The sequence below is a fragment of the Mytilinidion resinicola genome (assembly GCF_010093595.1).
Source record: "Mytilinidion resinicola strain CBS 304.34 unplaced genomic scaffold BDZ99scaffold_34, whole genome shotgun sequence".
Taxonomy (NCBI): Eukaryota; Fungi; Ascomycota; class Dothideomycetes; order Mytilinidiales; family Mytilinidiaceae; genus Mytilinidion; species Mytilinidion resinicola.
The window spans coordinates 242,273-261,003 of NW_022985470.1; the positions used below are offsets into that span (position 1 = coordinate 242,273).

Sequence of the window (18,731 nt, forward strand, 5' to 3'; positions counted from 1 at the left end):
GCACTATCGTCAAGTGCATGTCGTTTTCTAGGTGCAGCGGGAGTGAGTGCGTCGGGGTCGATCCTAGTTATGCTAGCTTTGGTGCTGATGGGCGCGCTGCCAGACGGCTGCGACTTCTCTTTGTGCTTGCGCTTCTGACGGACGGGGGCGGAGAGGTCAGGAGGGTGCTCGTTGGCCGGAGTCGGGGGTAAGGAGCCCCTCATCTTGAACTTTATTATCAGAGACTTGGATGGTGTAGGCTGTGAACTGCTGGAGCCATCTGAGGGCGTCGCCATCTCGGGCATCTAGTATGATGCTATTGATGTTACTGTAGGTAGTTAGGTTTGGGGGTGGTGGTGGAAGTGGTGTCGAAAGTGAAGGTGCGGTAAAGAAGGGAAGACGGGCGTAGTTTGAGTACCAGACGATGACGATGTTACGCGCGCACAGTGAATGCGGCTGAAGATTTGGAGTCCTGGCGTAATGGTGATGGTGGTGCCGCACTCGACAACGTTGGGATAGGATATAGAGAAATAGAGAGCAAATTAGAAACTATAGATATTTATACAACCCAATAGCTCCTTTCATGGTGAACTCAGGACAACACGTCACGTGGTATCAAGGGATCTACCCCCAATAACTTCATAACCGCAGGCAGCAGCTATGAATTTCTAGTGAATCACCAAAAGATAACACCACCTGTGGTGCCTTGGCAAGTTCACCGATTGTTTGAAATGACGGAGCTTTTATTCTTTTGAGATTTGCGAAGTGTATCGAGTAACTTCAAACGGGAGTAGAATAGTGTACGTGAATCCGGTGACGAGATACTGTAGTTACTGTGAACTTTTCTTGTAATGTCAAGTACAATGACCATTCCACATGGACTAGGGGAGCTGACTTCGATGGTTATTCCCATTGCTTCATCTCGAAACCCCTATCCCTTAACCCGCACACAGGACACCAAAAAAGTGGCACTCTTAGTTTGAACAAGCCACGGTCAGAATCTGTTGAACGAAAGGTGGAAGTTCAACACTGCCTGAGGCGGCCTCGTGACCTGTTAATTTTGTCAAAATTGCACTTTCATAGTTCTTGATAACGTATCAGAGGACCTCAAACGGTGCCAGGGGCGGAAGTGTATATCCAAAACGTACGAATTTCAAGAATAGCTTCAGACGCGTGCCTGCTACTTTTCGCTCAAAGGAGCCTGGCGGTGGATGTGTCCATGTATGCCACTGCTTGGGGTGCTTCAAAGCAATCTCGACAACTTAAACGCGATGGAAGCTCTTCCCCTTGCGCTGTCCGAAAATCCATTCAAGCACTCCAAGCAGTGGCAGACAGGTGTGGACAGTCGATAGAGCGCTTGATTCGCGTGCTGCTTTTTCCAACACCTCTCAAACCTTCGCATGCCATCACGTTCTCAAAACCAGACCCGCAGCTTTCCACACCAACCAATCATTATTAAACCGCTACATACCCCCTCCTAATACCCCAAGCATGCACCTAATAAAACACAAGCGCCCTCACCTCAATACTCTCGCGCCCTTCGCCCTCCTGCCCCGGAATCTCAAACGCCGTATGCGGCACCCTCCTCGCAATCCCCTCCTTCTCGCCCCCCTTCTCCCCCCACGAATCAAAACACTTAATCAGAATCACCTCCTGCGGACCCAGCTCGCTCTTATAGTACCACCGGTGCCCCGGATTCGGCTTGACCGCAAACGTCTCCCCATTGCGCGTCGGATAGATCAGCGCTGCGCCGACCAGATCCTTTTCTTCCACCGAGTGCGCGTCCGCGACGGCCAGGGGGTCGCGGTGGATCGTCTTGATGGGCCGCCACACGTTGATGATCTGGAAGCGCTTCTGGGCTAGCTCGGCCGCTTCGTCGGGCAGGTGGTACGGCACGCGCGAGGCGGCGGCCGTGTAGGACTGGTCGATGTGCACGCGGTTCACGGGCCCGCGGAGGGCGTTGGCGGGCGCGCCGGGGGGAGGCGGGCGGCGGATGGTGTGGTCGAAGATGAAGACGCGGGAGGCGCCGGTTCTGGGGTCTCTTGTCAGCATGATGGATTGGGGGAACGGGCGAGGAGTGCACCTACGCGTCTTTCAGGAGTTGTTCGGTTTCGGGGTAGTACTCCGCCTTCAGCTTGTCGTCGTCTACAAAGTCTTTCTCTGCCGAGACGTGGGGGTAGATTTGGAAGCCGTTGCCATCCAATGTGTATTTATCCTCGCTTCCTCGAACGTCGGTGATGGTGACGTCGAGGTCCTCGGAGGGGCGTTCGAATGTCTCTATGCGGCCGACGTAGCTAGGGGCGGGCGCGGAGCCATCGCCGGGGTCTTTGTAGTAGTGTAGGGTTGTTTGGACGTGCTTGGGGGTATTGTTGGATTTCGTGGAGGAGGTGAGGATGGGCGTGGGCGCGGAGGTAAAGGCGGGGCCGTGGCCTGTAGTGGAGGAAACCGCAGCGGATGCCATGTTGGCTTTCAGATGCGAGAATTGAAGTGTTTGACGTTGGTTGTAAAGTGGGTGGTATCAGTGATAATGATAATGCAGATAGGCGTTGTTGTTTATATATGACTTCATGGCGCCCTTCCTATACACATCAGCGCGGGGTAATTTGTCAGATACCCCATCACGCAATTCGTACATGCGATGGGCAATGAAGAATGATCAAATTGCTGAGAAATGCGCCGCGTACAACATAGACTAGTTGCCGTTATCCATGCAATCGTCTACGCGTAGCATGATGTAGAGTAATCTCCAATCGATAGTATAAGAGTGGGTGTATAGATACGTGTGCATTATTAATCCTTAGAAAAGCGTACGACACACGACGGTTCAGACGTGGACACGCGACCTAATACTGACCGGCGTTCTGCAGGTTGAAAATGCAGATACGATTTGCTCTAGATCTCAAGATTAGGACTATATGCGAGATGGCAAGCTGCTTAGAGAGATCCCTTCTTCGTGAACAGCGACATTCTAAACCGGGGCCACTACATCTTACAATGGGGTAATATGAACAAGCTTCGTAATACTGGTGCCGTCCGGAAGGACCTCCACCTTTTCTTCAAGGGTATATCCTCGCCAGCGAGGAAGAGCAACTGTCCAGATATACCAATATAGAACAGCGAAAATGATACTATCTGAGTCAGCTGGTGATTAATGGAAAAAGGTAAAGTTACATACATCCCAATGCCAACAATTGCATAAGTTGCGTAAAAGAAGTCTACGTCGCCTTGCCCTCCCTCTGGCGGGAAGAAAGGGGCAGAGATGAGCGCCAAGCAAAACGCGATTTGCAAGAACACCGCCGGAATCCAGGCCTTGAAGGGTCTCTTGAGATCAGGTCGCCGGTACCTCAGTAGCAGTACGCCAACGGCACTTGCAAGAACAAAGAATTGCCCTGGATATCCTTCTACGTCGAGAATGAAGGTGTAGACATCTCCGGGTGGCGGTAGAGTGATGACCAGCAACGATGGAATATAGTGCACAATCAGACCACCGAGCGGAGCATTGAAAGGTCGTGATGAGGCTAATATGCTTGCGTAAGGGAGGAAGCCCTGGCGGGCAACTTCTTGGTTCACGCGGGCCTGGTTGCGGAGTCATTACAAATATAACGATTGATTGGCGATAGACCTACCATTGCATAAGTAACGACCATTACATTACCTGCCCCAGAAATGGCAATGGCAAGTGGGAGAACGGTCTTCCCGAACCCTTGCCCGAATACCTTTTCAAAGAACAACGCGGCCACCAACTCGCGGCTTTCCTTCAGCTCTTCTATTGGTACAATGACGAAATACGCAACATTTACGAGTAAATAGAGGAGGCATGCGCTAAACAGAGCTGCAGGGCCAACAGTCTTCAGGGTCCGGACCGGGTTTTTGACCTCGTTGAGAACATTGTTGACGTTTCCTAGTCCAGCGTACGAGTAGAAGACCTTAAATAAGGCTGTCGATATTATTCCCCAGCTCCAGTTCGAATCTTTCCACAGATTATCCCAACCGAAAACGCCTGTGTTCGGAGGAGCTCCGGAGGCGGTGTTCGGTCGAAAAATGACCACGTACAGTCCAGTGAGACCCATGAACACACACAAAGCTATCTTGATTGAGCCCAGAGCGTTCTGAATGAATATTCCGGTCTTCAGAAAACAACCGTGGATGATGGTGATAATAGTCAAAAGACCCACTGCCAAAGCCTTCTGCGAAAATTCTGTGGGTTCAATATCAAGAGCAAATAGCACATATTCTCCAAAAACGATGCAGTTGCTCGCAGTAAATCCGAGAATAACAGCCTGCATGGCAACCAGCGTAGATGCCAGGAACCGTGGATGACGATATGTAAACTCCAGATAGACCTTGTCGCCCCCGGATCGAGGTAGCATACATCCATACTCCATTGTGATGGCAAGACCGCATGCCGAGATAACAGCGCCAACGACCCATAGTACTAGGGTCAGACCGACACTCCCGACCGATTTTGCGATTGAGCCTGGTGTTGCGAATATGCCGCTGCCAATGACCCGGGACATAATAAGGATGTATGCGCTCCACCAGTTGAGATTCCTGCCATACGTTGCTGTCTCTTGGAGCACGTCGGACTCGATAGCCCGTAGAACCTCGACTTCGCCGATGGAATCATCGTCCGATTCAGAACTAGTGGTGAGACCTGGGCTCTTCACTGATGATGACGGTGATGGCGAGGGTGATCGGAGGAGGGGTTGGTGTTCGGCTTCATCTTCGTCCTGAGGTGTCCGAGGCATGATCGGTGAAGGATTCGGGTGCTACGGAGCTGGCGGGTATCATTCGAGCTGGGTATAAACAGTAGGAAACAAACAACGAGGAGGTATGCGAAATATGAGGAGGAACCGGAGACGTGAGTTCAACATGGAGGCCTACAGGCACGACCAGCGCATGATTACCAAGGGGAATGACTTGGACATGTCTCACAGGATTGCAGCCTCGTGAAACGCGCTCGCGGGTAGACGCGCTCGCACGCCATCTCCCCTTGGGCTGACGCGAGGCCGTCCTGCCTGAATCGTCGCAAACATGGTTGCAGCTTATCAGGATTACCAAAAGGAGCTGCCTGAATGGTTCGAGAGGCAACCCTGAGCTGGGTTTATATATGGCGACTTGATGGTGCTGATGGCAGCATCTCATGTCGTCGAAAGTGGGGATTTGATAGCGCTGTAGTCACGTGCATGAATTCGACGACCTCAAAGACCCAAAGCATGCAATAAGACATTGAAAATCGGGTGTGATTTTCCGAGTAATGGGTATAGGAGTCAACCTCAAGTATGTACCTTGCAAACATCCGACTTTCTACACAGAGGCATGGAGAAGGTCACGTGCCGTGCTGCTAACTCGCTCCAAGAATCATCACAGCTCGAAGTCTATTTCATAAGCTACCTATACACTTGATTCAATGCTGTACTGCAGCTAGCGTCGATTCGTTCTCTAGATCTTATGCTGGCCTTGCCATTCGATAAACACATGTATCTCGTATTCCTTGCGTCGGACTCTTAAAGTCGCGCTCTCGGATCTCTAATAGCTTGAAGCCAGCCTTCTCCAACACTCTCCGACTAGGCGCATGTGTTGTATCTACAAGCGCATCCGCGAAGTCATGCCTTTCCTCGCCGGAGTAGTGATCGAAGAAAATCGGCATGTAGCCCTGCAGGGCCTCCGAAGCGTATCCCTTCCCCCAGTATTCCGCATTAATCATGTATCCTACTTCTGGTGTTCGCATGGCTCCAATGACGCCAATCACCCGCGGTGCGGGCATGGCATTCTCTTCTGGGGAGGATGTAGTAGTGGAAGCAGAGGGCAGCAGCTCCATGGAGAAGTTGTGGCAGTTGGAACGGGTGATGCAGTCCGAGACCCAGTCTCTAGATTTTTGGATGTCTGTAGAAGGTAAAGCGGACCTGGATGTTGGGTCAGCAAGTAACCTGTGGTAATTCGAGGGCCCACCAACGTGAATTCCATCACCTCCGGATTCGATCGCATGAGAAAGACGTCGTTGGCATCGTCGAGACGCAGCGGACGAATGAGCAAGCGCTTCGTCCTGGCCGATTCTTCTTTCTGTTCTGTAGACATAGTTTCCGGAGAAGCAAAAACGAGCGGGATGGCTGCTATGACTGAGGCATTTGTATCGCGATAAGAATAGAATGCGAGAGCTGAAGTTGGGTTAGTCTACAGGTTAGCAGGCTGAAGAGTATGCGATGCCAATGCATTGCGGCGCCACCGGTGGCCAGCTGAGGATATGGACCTCGATGATTACGATGTACAAAAGGGTTCTCCACGGCGTCTGCTTTCTTCCTCAGCCCTGTGAGGGTCGGAATGCCGCATTGGTGTCGGCGAGTCGTCGAAGGATGGATGACCGAGACACCGACCTGGAGCGATGCGAGCACGATAATCAGACGGGACCTTAGTGTAGGACGCTTTACGCAGATCCTCTGGAAGACACCATTCATACTAGAAGAAGAGGCGGCACGACTACTTTGGCCCAACAATAGACTCGGAAATACAGTCATACAGCGCAAAATCGGGGCAGCTCCGGTCTGTCTTCGTGTCGCCTCGCGCTGAGCCACGTCCAGCGCGTCAACTGACCGCAGTCCACTCCTTCCTCGCCGTCTGCAAATGTCGAGGAGCGCAGCCAATTCCAGACGCGACATAGTTCTAAGCACGGAAAGACTCTCTGATTTGCTTGTGCTTCCTTTTGGACAGGGGACGACGCCGTGGATGCCGAATGGCCCTGAGTCAATGGGAATGTCCCGTCGCGGGCATTCACTATCAAGGTGGGATCGCGTGGGTACGGCTGACGTCTGCGTGAGAGTATAAAGCAGGCTGGTAGATGCCTGAGTTCCTTTTGCCTCTTCAAAGCCTTTTGTGTCTCACTCTCATACCAAGAACATACCTTTCAGCCTTCATTGCTGACGCTTCCCTTGCTTCACTTTCTGCCATCATTCATCACTTACAACTTCGTCTGTTTTCCCAATGCTGTCCACACGTACAGCAACTCACACTTCCCTGGCGTCTAAACAGACCGGCGCTCAGATCTTGAAGACACTCACATCTTCAACAAGCACTGGTCTTCGGCCAACCTTCATCGTCGTCCGCCAATATGGCTTGACCAATTCCCACCGCAACTTCTCCACAACACCACAGCACAGGATCAAAGAGTTCTTCCCCGAAGCAGATGCTCCAAGCGTACGGAAGACTCCTGCAGCATGGCCGCATCCGATGTACGCATCCCATCCCATCTCGTCGTCCCAGGTAATTCAAGCTAATACCACTCGCAGCTACACCCCCGACCAAATGGCCGCCATTCCCATCGCCCACCGCGAAGCGACCACCTTCAGTGACAAATGCGCCCTCGGCCTCGCACGCTTCGCCCGCTGGGGCTTGGACACTGTCTCGGGGTACAAGCACGACAAAGCCGTTGCACTGGCTGAGAAAGATCTCGCAGCCGCGCAGACAAAATACGGAATGACAGAGGAGAAATACATGATCCGAAACATATTCCTTGAAAGCATTGCAGGTGTGCCGGGCATGGTGGCGGGCATGCTAAGGCATCTGCATAGTATGCGAAGGATGAAGCGAGACAATGGATGGTACGCTACCTATTACCTCCGCTAAACACTTCAACGGTGTGAAGTAATGCGCAAGCTAATTCATATCGCAGGATTGAGACGCTGCTCGAAGAGTCGTACAACGAGCGCATGCATCTTCTTACATTTTTGAAGATGGCAGAACCCGGGCCTTTTATGCGCCTCATGGTGCTCGGCGCCCAAGGCGTGTTCTTCAATGCCTTCTTCGTCGCCTACCTCGTCTCGCCACGCGCGGCCCATCGCTTCGTCGGCTACATTGAGGAAGAAGCCGTCATCACTTACACACGCGAAATTGCGGATCTCGAGGCCGGCCGCCTCCCATTGTGGGAGAAGACAGTCGCCCCGGACATCGCGGTCGAGTACTGGAAGATGCCCGAGGGTCACCGCACGATGCGAGACCTGCTTCTCTATATCCGCGCGGACGAGGCCAAGCATAGGGAGGTCAATCATACGCTCGGAAACCTAGACCAGAAGAACGATCCAAATCCGTATGCCAGTGTGTACAAGGATGCGAGCAAGCCACATCCAACCAAGGGAATGGAGCATCATAAACCCACGGGGTGGGAGCGGAGTGACGTTTTGTAAGCTCGAACAAAGAGAGACGAGTAGGATCATTAGACCCATGTTTTAAAGCGGTGGTTTTGAGCGCCGCATTTTTCTCCTCTCTTGGATTTAGCGCGGCGTTTGGGGGAATTCTATAGACGGGGCGGGACTTTTACCCCAGTGGCTAGCACGGAGGTACTCTGAATTGCAAGCTCGAACGTTGTACATAAACGCCTTCGCAGTGCTTATACGCAGTCGACGCTGTCTGATTCGTACGCTCAAGTATTTTACATCTTGTCCCAAGCCCTCAGGATCCTTTGAAGTACCTCAAACACCAGTAAAACCAATGCAAGGCTACTAGACCTCCGAAGTACTCCAGTCCGGCCTCTTTCAGACATCTACATTTCGCATTTCGCATTTCAGTTTCTTCTCGCACGGCTTTAGTCCGTCATAGCCTCCGCCCCCCATCTTTTGTCACGTACTCGAAAGTGTATAGCCCAGTATGGCAGCTTCGTTAGGATCGTTTAGAACCGCACCGGACACATTTTCCGCATCCAGCGCGATCGGGTCAGCGTCCAATGAATACTCTGCCATAGCAAGAGGCCCGTTAAGGCCTCGCCCGAGAGCGCTATAGATGCTGATACCTGGCTTGCGTCCACCGCGACTCACGGTCACTTGATCTAACCTTCCACTCCGTCCAACTATCTCCTAACTCCCACCATCGTTCGGAAAGAACCCGCCTCTCTGCAAAGAGAAAGGAACCACAAAAAGAGAGGGGAGGATTGTCCGGTGCCGAGGATCGAACTCGCGTTACCTCCCCGCAACACCAGGACTAAGAGGACCTCAGCGTTATAACCAACTAAACCACACCTGATTCTTGGGACAGGGAGAGGTGAGGGGGTTACGTATTGTAGACTCGAGAGAGAGGAAGGGAGATGAGGGCTGCAAGGGGGAGTTTTGAGAGTGATGGAAGCGTTGCTGGGGCGTGGAGTGAAGGGGAATCGGTCTACGTGCTCTTCATGCATAGTAGAAGCGCGGCAGCAGGGGGTACACTCTTCTTGTGCGCGGAGGAACGCTCAACGGCGAGAAAATCGATTTGCTCTTAGAACTACGATCGAAGTGTCGATGTGCTTATTGGACCGGGGCTAGCGAAGGCTTACATTTACTCATCCTCTTTGCGCAGCACCCCCAAGTGGGTTACTGGGCAGATTATAGTCGTGACGCCGCAGCTAGACATCGCTAACTAAGAGCGCTGCCCACCGTATTCGAGACAGTACAAGGCGGTGACATAGCACTCCACATCAGCGATAATGGACGGGAAAAGCCGGATTACAGGATAATGGCTTCCGTGCTGGGGGTGCACATGCAAGGACAACCAGGGTGTAGCTATAACTTCGTATAGAGTTTGAAGTATGCTACGAAAACTTTGCAATCTAGCGAAGATCAATTGTCTGGTAGTTGCATACATGATGAAAATAATAACGTAGAAACTCTAGAGAGGCAATACAAAAGGCGAATCATAAGAATGGAATGATAATATAGAAGAGACCGTTAAGAACAATAGAGTCATAGGAGCGAGATGGCTTGACTGTGCTGAAGTGAGTTGGAAAGGAGGAAGTCTGCGTTTGGAGAGGCGGAGCTGAAGAGTTCGAAAGCTAAAGTAGCAGAAGTTGTATCGTTTATTTGTTGTTGATGGAGATCTTGACCCCAGGAAGCAGGATAAATCAAATTTCATTTCATGGGTTAAAAAAGAAGATGTAGAGCTTGCCTTTTCCATTGAATGAAAGAAAGAGGTAGATACACGTCAGTATTGCCCACCACGAGAGGGGGCAGAATAAGTATTGTGCCAAGAGCCACAATGAGATTGAAAATGAGAGGAAGAAGCCGAACGAGCGAGGAAAAGATAGATCTACCGACACCCAACAAATGGTTCGGCGCCGCCTTGAAAATTGTTCTCGCGAAGTTAGATGAAAGGTGGGCTGCTTAATCTGTCCATGGGATTCAAAAGTAGTCCTACGAGATCACTAGAAACCGTAAAATAAAGCCATGCCACCTGAGCAACTTTACTCCTCTCGGAATCAAGAAACCAACGTGAACATAGATTCCAAACCCGCCAACCACACTTCTGCCGTCCTCGTCAGACAAACGGCGGAAAGCAAAGGTAGGCTTCACAGCACCCAGCCCGCTGCACCGCTCAATCCAGGACCACGCGGACCCGCGCGTGAGAATGCGGATCCGCACAACCCTCGACCTACATACCCTACCCCACGGATGAATCGGGAACCCTTCCAGCATCTGCACAGCCCGATTCGCGCACACTTATGTCCGTGGGCCCAGAAGAGGGGGGCATGCCAGGGGCAAGCCGGGAATAAGACATCCACCCGTAGCTTTAGGCAAAAGCACACCTCCAGAGCCCGCAAAAGCATCAGCATGAAGACGTCGCGCGCTTCGCAGATCGATCCATCTATCGCTCATACCTAGCAGCTCGCCCTCACGATCGAACGCTCGCGCTAGGAAATTAGTCCGTGCAACGCACGCTGTTGGATTTCAGCTTTCGGCTATGCAGTAATGGCGAGGGAATAGCAGCCCGCCGTGGGTGACAGGAAGAGGCGTGGAAAGGCGATAGTTACCGTGATGGTGCTGCGGTGACAGGGGGAAGCTTGGGGAGAGCTTCCCCGCAATTGCTGATCACTGGATACCCCGGATTTCGGCCCCACTTATTTTTAGTAAGGCGGGACAACGTTGGACGGGAGGAGCGATTGGTGCGGTTTTTGTGGGTGACAGCGGCGGGCTGCTTTGGGGTGATTAATTTGACGTCGGTGAGGCGTAAGAGTGAGAGTGGGTTACTTCTTCCTTTCGTTTGGGGGATACTGTATGCTACGTATGTGAAGTTTGACGGATTTTCTGAACTTAAAAGTCGTTTCATATCAGTTAGAAAATGAGAAACGATCTTTACCTTGATGCGGTGCAAAAGTTATAACAAGTTTGTTGGGCTGATATTGGCCAGGATGCTATTCACAGTCAGAACCGCGGGGAACCGTTGATGCGGCTTCTTGAGTCGGCAATCGAGCTTGAGGCTTCCCCGCAATATGCTAAGGATTAGTTAGACGCCGACACGTACTGAAGTAGTGAAAGGATTGGCTATCGTTGATTTTGAAGATCGCGCCGTGGGGGGGATGGGCGCAGCTCCGAAAAGGGTAAACTTTGCTCCCTTTCGAGGTCGAAGATCTTGAGTCGTATGCCTAAGGGTGATTCTCTGAAAGTCTGTAGTTCGAGTTATTCAAAATCTGACAGCTTGATGATTTCCCCGTCATCAGGTCTAAGGGAGTCCTTGCCACTATCTCTTACCAGCGAAGAGATAAAGACTGAATGTTGGTTTCCCAGTAACCCAAACGAACCGGATAACTTCCAAGTGAGACTTTCCATAGCCCCAGAAGCCCCTCTTGATTTTGGTGGAGCTTCTCCGCATCCCAACGTTTGATAGAGCGGCAGCGCCACCTTAGCGGCAGTTCTCCACGTCCCAGCCGTACGGTCCGCCGACTATTTTCCACGCAAGCTCCGAGATATTAAAGTCACGAGCTGCGATATACAACGCTATGCCTCACACTGATAGGATGGCCCATGGCGCCAATGCGGCCGAGTGCGAGATGCGGGGGCCGTATAGACGTCTTCTGTCATCTTGCAGTGCAGCTTGCCTCTTTCAGTCCGGCACAGTTGGATATGTGGAGGTCTCAGGCGTTCTTTGACATGGATGAGGCTTCCAGCCATCGATCAGGACTCGAAGCTCTCGTCAGCCGGTGAGGAGTTCCTTAGTCCCGAGAATGGGGGGAAGCGGGGTCGAGGGATTTAAGACGTGGTGGTTTCGTTTAAGGTTTCGTTCATCAAAGTTCTTGTAGCTTCGGGAGCTCAAGTTCACGCAACCATTATCCTCAGTAGTTTAATTCGAGAATAACGAACTCAAAATGACGATTCCAGACGAGGTCGATATCATTGTTTGTGGTGGTGGGTCGGCAGGGTGAGAATTGCCAATGTGGCATCCAAGTATGCTTGCTGATATCCCTGGGTAGATGCGTAGTCGCTGGACGACTGGCGAACTTGGACCATAATCTCCAGGTCCTCTTGATTGAAGGAGGCGAGAGCAACCTGAACAATCCATGGTAGGGGCTTTGCAGCCGTCTCCGTGCTGGTAGTCGAAAGTCTTACTGACCATCCTGGAATAGGGTCTTCCGCCCAGGAATATATCCTCGTAACATGAAGCTTGATAGCAAAACAGCCTCGTTCTATTACTCAAGGCCTTCGGAGTGGCTTGATGGACGGCGAGCAGTCGTTCCTTGTGCCAACATCCTCGGTGGTGGATCGTCCATCAACTTTATGGTATGCCCCACGTCTATTTGTATCAGTCTTCGAACCTAGCTAACGTCAGTCAGATGTACACCCGTGCTTCCGCTTCCGATTATGACGATTTCCAAGCCAAGGGCTGGACCACCAAGGAGCTCATTCCATTGATGAAAAAACACGAAACCTACCAGCGCTCGTGCAACAACCGCGACCTCCACGGTTTCGACGGCCCTATCAAGGTTTCCTTCGGTAACCACACGTATCCCATCAAGGAAGACTTCCTACGTGCCACCGAGTCCCAGGGCATCCCCACCACCGATGACCTGCAGGACTTGACGACTGGCCATGGTGCCGAACACTGGCTCAAATGGATCAACCGTGATACCGGCCGTCGCAGTGACTCGGCTCACGGCTACATCCACAGCACCCGATCGGTCCACCAGAACCTCCACCTTATGTGCAACACTAAGGTTGATAAGGTAATTCTCGAAGGAGGTCGAGCTGTCGGTGTCCAGGTTTGCCCGATGAAGCCGTTACATCCGAACCAGAAGCACCAATTCAAGACTATCAGGGCTCGGAAGCAGATTGTCGTCTCTGGAGGCACCTTGAGCTCTCCATTGATTCTTCAGCGCTCAGGTATTGGCGATCCCGAGAAGCTTCGCAAGGCTGGCGTCAAGCCTCTGGTCGATCTCCCAGGTGTCGGCTTGAACTTCCAGGATCACTATCTTACCTTCTCGGTCTTCCGTGCTAAGCCCAACGTGGACTCATTCGACGACTTCGTCAGAGGTGTGCCAGAGGTCCAAGATAAGGTGTTCCGGCAGTGGGACACAAATGGTACCGGACCGTTGGCTACTAATGGTATCGATGCCGGTGTGAAGGTCAGACCAACGGAAGAGGAGTTGAAGCAGATGGATAATTGGCCATGCAAGGAGTTCAGGAGCGGGTGGGACAGCTACTTCAAGAATAAGCCTGACAAGCCGGTCATGCACTACAGTGTCATTGCTGGATGGTTCGGAGGTATGCCCACTCACCTACATCCTTATCATTACCATCTATCATCGCTAACAAGCCTCTAGACCACATGCTCATGCCTCCTGGCAAATTCTTCACCATGTTCCACTTCCTCGAGTACCCTTTCTCGCGCGGCTCGACCCATATCACTTCTGCCAACCCTTACGAGGCTCCAGACTTCGACGCCGGTTTCATGAATGATAAGCGCGACATGGCCCCAATGGTATGGGGATACATCAAGTCCCGAGAGACGGCACGCCGTATGGATGCCTATGCTGGTGAAGTTCAAGCCATGCACCCGTTCTACAAATATGATTCAAAGGCGAGGGCCAAGGATCTGGATCTGGCAACGACCAATGCATATGCGTTGGAAGGAAACGTTAGTGCCGGTATTCAGCATGGTAAGCTCGACATTAATGCTCTCCTTTTCCGCTGCGTAGTGTTCTACAAGTCTTGTTCTTCATGCGTCTAACCCAATTCGTTAGGATCTTGGTCAATGCCGGTCGAAGAGGGCCGCAAGCCGGAGCCTTCACTCATCAACTCGAGCTGCCAAGATATTCGCGATGACCTCGAGTACAGCAACGACGACATTCAAAAGATTGAGGATTGGACCAAGAGGCACGTGGAGACGACCTGGCACTCGCTGGGCACGTGCTCGATGGCGCCGAAGGAGGGTAACTCGATTGTAAAGCATGGCGTTCTGGACGAGCGACTGAACGTCCATGGCGTAAAGGGCCTGAAGGTGGCGGATCTCTCCATTTGCCCCGACAATGTTGGTAAGTAACTCAGTACACCGCTTGGGTCCCCCGGGGATTTTTTTAGAGTACGATTGACTGACAAGTAACAGGATGCAACACGTATTCGACCGCGTTGCTTATTGGTGAGAAAGCCGCGATGCTGGTTGCCGAGGACCTTGGATATTCGGGTGAAGCTCTCGATATGAAGGTTCCGAATTACCATGCCCCTCGTGAGATTGCGGGCTTGGCTAGGCTTTAGATGCTGAGGGTATGTGGTCGCAGTAACATCTTGATGTTCGCAAATGAGAATGAAAGAGGCAAGACTGAGCAAAGCAGAACTGGGGGATTGCCATGATTTATGAGATTACACTTTTTGTTTGTAAATAGCTTTCAATGAACAGTAGACGAGATGGGGAGAACGTGTTGTTGCAAGACTGATGATGATACAAGTATGTGAAAAATTGGGAACAGTGCATCGCCGGAAACAAGGTTATGGAAGTACATTCTGTTGAAGATGACGAACATGCTAGGGATAAAGTCGTGATGCAGAAGTGGGAGAGTTGATGCTGGTCGAGACGAAATGAGAGGTTCCGCTCCACCCCGCCCGCACGACCACCGCAATCACTTCCCTTACTTTCCATCTCAACCCAAGCCGACCATGTCGAATCTCATCCCCGTCTGGTCCCAGATGTTAAGTGCGCAAAGCACGCGAACCTCTGACACCGCGATGGACGCTGACTGACTCGCTTGGCAATCCTCTCGTCTGTTAGCAAGGCTGCCATATGGGAGCCCGACAACCTCTCCACTTCCGGGCTCCAGCCTGCGCATGATTGCGCGCAGCTGACGCGTAGAAAGCAGTGGATAGATGCTCTTTCGACGCGTCTCATCACTTATCGCACGGCAAGTCCTCCAGCGCTCTTCGCTACGCATTGTCACACGGACCATTTGCAGCCAGTCCACTCTAGTTCTATACGGAATACTATACGAAGTAGTTGGCTTAGTATTCCGTAGTCCAGGGCCTCCCGCCCCGCCATCAGATTCTCCGTGAGCCTCCGCAGCCTCCGCAGCCTCCACCGAGACCGAACTACCACAATGGCTTGTCGCAACGATGGCGATGAGCCAATTAGTGTTCCTGGCTTCGGACTTCCCATCGATTGAACTAAAGGCTGGGATGACGAGGATAAGTTTGCCCACGGTGCGAACAGCTGGGCACAGGACCCCCGTCTGACTGTGCACGAGCTCGCTATGCTCAAGGTCATGCAAGTTCTTACCGACACGCGTCTCAAACTCCCCTTCTTTATGAAACCCCGCTAACATGTGTACTGCGACTTTAAGTCAAGGGCACTCATGGTGGCAATGGTCGCGTGCCTCCTCGAATCCAGACTTTTGGCTCTACATTTGAGACCGAGTATCCGAAATGGAGAAGCAATTTGAAAAGCGACCCCAAGGATGAAGGCTACAATGAATCTCTAGCCAATGTCCAGGAGTACCTCACACTTCCCGAAAACCCAGATGCCGAGCATATGCGCTCTAACAACTACGAAAACAAGTATCAGGACGGTACATGGGTGGAGTCTGACAATCACAGCGTGTGGGGCGCGGTGGATTGGAAATGGAAACGAATCCGCAAAGTCGCGCACCCAGAGCCAGGCGTTGCATATTCATTTGAAGAATGGAAGCAAGGGAAGACAGATGGTGCCGTTGTTCCCCCGCGATATAGCAGAGGCCAGAAACACAATTATTACGACGTCAGTCTGCAGGACACGTTCCGTGAAAAAGGTCTCCAGGTCATCGTGAAGCTTGCCAGCATCGAGCTGAGCTGACGCCTGATAAGCCTAGTTACGATGGCGGCAGCTGGCATATCGAAGGAATGTTTAACGAACACATCGTTGGCATCGCGATCTACTATTACGACGTGGAAAATACGACTACTTCACGCATCCGATTTCGCCAAGAAGCCGGCCTTGACAGGATGCATTTGGAATACGATCAAGACGACCATGAACCCCTTTCGGAGATCTTCGGAACTGCCTCCTTGCGGGATGAAGCCGCCGTGCAAGAGCTGGGCAGCGTTGCCACACCTTAAGGCCGTCTGATCGCTTTCCCAAACACGCTTCAGCACTGTGTTCAGCCCTTCGCCCTGGAGGACAAAACACGTCCTGGACATAGGAGATTTCTGGTGCTGTGGCTCGTAGATCCGTATTATCGCGTGATGTCGACGAGAAACGTTTCCCCGCAGAGGCATGACTGGTGGCTGGAGGCGGGATTGAACCAGGTGGGAGACAAAGTCTATGGTCGGCTGCCCGTAGAGCTGGCGACAGAATTAGGTGAAATGATTGGCGAGTGGCCAATGGGAATTGCTGAGGCTCAAGCTCTGCGTCTGGAGTTGATGGAGGAGCGCACGAACCTGATGGATACGGTGTACGGGAACTTGGAAGTGTACAACTTTTGCGAGCACTAGTTTGGCTGTAGAAGAGCTCGCATACATATTACCGTAGGTTCAGGTTTCGCTCAAGAGCTTGCCATGTTTTCGTTTCACCTTGTCAACACCATATCATACATATTTGCAGCAATTCAAACTCGATACTCCATCCCAACGATCCCAATCCTTTTTCAATCAAACCTTTCCTTTTAATGTCCACTTCCCAAAGAACCCCATGATCTCCGTCGTCGCATCAATACAACTGGTCAAATTCGTATCATCATTCGCAAACGTGCTCGGCCAGTCATGGTACAGATTCTTAAACGTATAATGCACCACAGTTTCCTCCCAGTTATACCGCTTCACCGTCCTAGCTCCGTCGCCGCACAACGTCGTCGTCTTATTCGTATCAACCTCGAAACCATCCCGCGTCGCCCAGTCGTCCACCCACGATACTATGGGTATCGTATCTCCACGGTTCGACGCGTCAGGCCCGCCGGTGTAGTTTATCGTGTGGTCTTTCAATCCATGCGTCTCCAGGATCGGGATCGGCACGCGAGCGGGCTTGCATGGCGGTAGCTCGCCCGTCGATTCGTTGAGGTAAAACGCACCGGATACAGCAGCGAAAGCCGCGATCTTTGATGAAGTACCGACATCGCAAGCGAGCAGGCCCACGAGACCACCGCCGTTGGATTTCCCGGCTGCGTAGACGCGTGAAGGGTCGATGCAGTAGCGGCTGAGGAGGTGGTCGATCAGGTCAGACGTAAAGAGGATGTCGTCGATGTCGGCGGGGGCGTCGGGATCGCCGGTCCATTGCTGGGTGCCGTTTTTGTCCTAAGATTCGTAAGTGGTGCTTCATGCGGTGCAGAGATGGTGGCTTACTGGTACACCCTCGGGGTACACGGCGATGCCGTCAGGGTTGTACGACGAGTTTGAGAATTGAGACAGCCCCTCCTGCTCTGTTGCGGTCTTGGCGCGGCCGTGGAAGGAGAGAATCAGAGGCACGGCGCTGTTGACGTCGTACTTTTCAGGTACGTGGACGAGGTATGTTCGTTTTCGGTTTCCGCTGTTGATGTGCAGAGGGGTGTTTGATGCTGCGAGCACGCCGGGTTTGACCCCGGTAGGTAGAGGCTGGCCACAGCCCCCAGTTTGTGAGGCGCATTGGGCGCATGCGACAAGGAGAGAGAGGGAAGGGAGGAAGAAGGTTGAGAGCTTCATGTTTGTTTTGGGTTCATGAAGCTGACGATTGCTACTTATTCCGCAAAGCGACAGGCAGATGCAGGTACTGCAGATATACACGTTACCATGCATGGTTTCACCATGGGGGATTCTATATTAAGGAAGCAATGACACGTTGGGGCGGGCACATGCAAAATAATCAGAGGGAGCGTCCGCTTGGAATCGAAGGGATTGGCAAACAGTGCACCTCGGTGTCAGCACCACATCCCCAAAATAGTGGTCATGAGGCTTTTTTGTGGTGAAAAGAGCCGCATGGATGGTCAGCAAGGGAGCTGAGTTCAGCCCAAGCTCAGCCCTATTCTGGATGCCAATTCGCCGCGACTCAGTACAATGGGGTAACCCTGCAACAATTTACGGGAGAGGTGCAGGTCGCTAACTCGATGTAGATATTGTGCTTCAGGTTTCTCTTTTGCCCTATCGGGACTCTTCTTTTGCAGCTACGCTCCATAGGGCCGTGGTTGCTGATCGTGCAATGCTCCACCGCAGGAATTTTTCTGGTAAAACCAGCGTTGTCAGAATCATCACCCTTCACTCTACCATGCAGTATTTAACCATGTATGCAGCAGCGTATCACTCACAAGCAAATATCCATCTCGATTTCCGGCGAAGAATGGTACTTTTGTGAGTCTCTATATCAAACCTTCGAGGCCGGGAATAAGAGCGTGACTGCTTCGCCATGTATCCCTGCATGCAAGGCGTGTTTTGATCAACACATAATCATTCCCCGCAATTGTTTCTCGTCATTTGAGAGGTCACAGATCTCATGCGCTAAACCCGGAGTACCGTCAACTACCTCGGCATCACTCATACAGTACTGATTGGCATCTCAGTAATCAACGGCGTCGAGCGACAAAACCAACCAGGCAAAGC

The 18,731-nt window shown here is 52.0% G+C and overlaps 8 protein-coding genes and 1 non-coding gene across 9 annotated transcripts; 4 read left to right on the forward strand and 5 right to left on the reverse strand.

Annotated features, from left to right (window-relative positions):
- Positions 1–1,476: 1,476 nt before the first annotated feature.
- BDZ99DRAFT_402248 (uncharacterized protein) lies at positions 1,477–2,440 on the reverse strand (the record flags this gene model as incomplete). Its single annotated transcript, XM_033716276.1, has 2 exons — positions 1,477–2,011; positions 2,067–2,440. The coding sequence occupies 2 exons, from the start codon at positions 2,438–2,440 to the stop codon at positions 1,477–1,479; spliced, it is 909 nt and encodes a 302-aa protein (XP_033569088.1).
- Positions 2,441–2,521: 81 nt separating this feature from the next.
- Positions 2,522–5,012, reverse strand: BDZ99DRAFT_577096 (putative methionine permease). The gene is made up of 3 exons (XM_033728651.1): positions 3,606–5,012; positions 3,155–3,555; positions 2,522–3,107 (listed from the first exon to the last, which is right to left on the reverse strand). Exons 1-3 carry the CDS (start codon positions 4,725–4,727, stop codon positions 2,969–2,971), a joined length of 1,662 nt encoding a protein of 553 aa, XP_033569089.1. The 5' UTR covers positions 4,728–5,012; the 3' UTR covers positions 2,522–2,968.
- A 308-nt stretch (positions 5,013–5,320) lies between these two features.
- Positions 5,321–6,291, reverse strand: BDZ99DRAFT_469167 (acyl-CoA N-acyltransferase). Its single transcript, XM_033721435.1, has 2 exons — positions 5,936–6,291; positions 5,321–5,885 (listed from the first exon to the last, which is right to left on the reverse strand). Exons 1-2 carry the CDS (start codon positions 6,055–6,057, stop codon positions 5,429–5,431), a joined length of 579 nt encoding a protein of 192 aa, XP_033569090.1. The 5' UTR covers positions 6,058–6,291; the 3' UTR covers positions 5,321–5,428.
- A 306-nt stretch (positions 6,292–6,597) lies between these two features.
- BDZ99DRAFT_455278 (alternative oxidase) lies at positions 6,598–8,590 on the forward strand. The gene is made up of 3 exons (XM_033718436.1): positions 6,598–7,205; positions 7,263–7,574; positions 7,646–8,590. Exons 1-3 carry the CDS (start codon positions 6,958–6,960, stop codon positions 8,154–8,156), a joined length of 1,071 nt encoding a protein of 356 aa, XP_033569091.1. The 5' UTR covers positions 6,598–6,957; the 3' UTR covers positions 8,157–8,590.
- Positions 8,591–8,898: 308 nt separating this feature from the next.
- BDZ99DRAFT_t87 lies at positions 8,899–8,988 on the reverse strand. Its single transcript has one exon. It is a non-coding gene; the product is annotated as a tRNA-Lys (tRNA).
- Positions 8,989–11,781: 2,793 nt separating this feature from the next.
- BDZ99DRAFT_429014 (alcohol oxidase p68) lies at positions 11,782–14,692 on the forward strand. Its single transcript, XM_033717207.1, has 7 exons — positions 11,782–12,129; positions 12,182–12,271; positions 12,335–12,488; positions 12,542–13,469; positions 13,529–13,864; positions 13,949–14,239; positions 14,311–14,692. The coding sequence occupies exons 1-7, from the start codon at positions 12,077–12,079 to the stop codon at positions 14,457–14,459; spliced, it is 2,001 nt and encodes a 666-aa protein (XP_033569092.1). The 5' UTR covers positions 11,782–12,076; the 3' UTR covers positions 14,460–14,692.
- A 600-nt stretch (positions 14,693–15,292) lies between these two features.
- On the forward strand, positions 15,293–16,286 carry BDZ99DRAFT_577100 (uncharacterized protein; the record flags this gene model as incomplete). Its single annotated transcript, XM_033728652.1, has 4 exons — positions 15,293–15,299; positions 15,366–15,463; positions 15,541–15,987; positions 16,035–16,286. The coding sequence occupies 4 exons, from the start codon at positions 15,293–15,295 to the stop codon at positions 16,284–16,286; spliced, it is 804 nt and encodes a 267-aa protein (XP_033569093.1).
- On the forward strand, positions 16,287–16,661 carry BDZ99DRAFT_402040 (uncharacterized protein; the record flags this gene model as incomplete). Its single annotated transcript, XM_033716268.1, has 1 exon — positions 16,287–16,661. A coding segment is annotated over one exon (375 nt), but the record flags the coding sequence as incomplete, so codon positions are not given.
- A 214-nt stretch (positions 16,662–16,875) lies between these two features.
- On the reverse strand, positions 16,876–18,372 carry BDZ99DRAFT_504137 (alpha/beta-hydrolase; the record flags this gene model as incomplete). The annotated part of the gene is made up of 3 exons (XM_033724020.1): positions 17,505–18,372; positions 16,959–17,456; positions 16,876–16,884 (listed from the first exon to the last, which is right to left on the reverse strand). Exons 1-3 carry the CDS (start codon positions 17,931–17,933, stop codon positions 16,876–16,878), a joined length of 936 nt encoding a protein of 311 aa, XP_033569095.1. The 5' UTR covers positions 17,934–18,372.
- Positions 18,373–18,731: the final 359 nt, after the last annotated feature.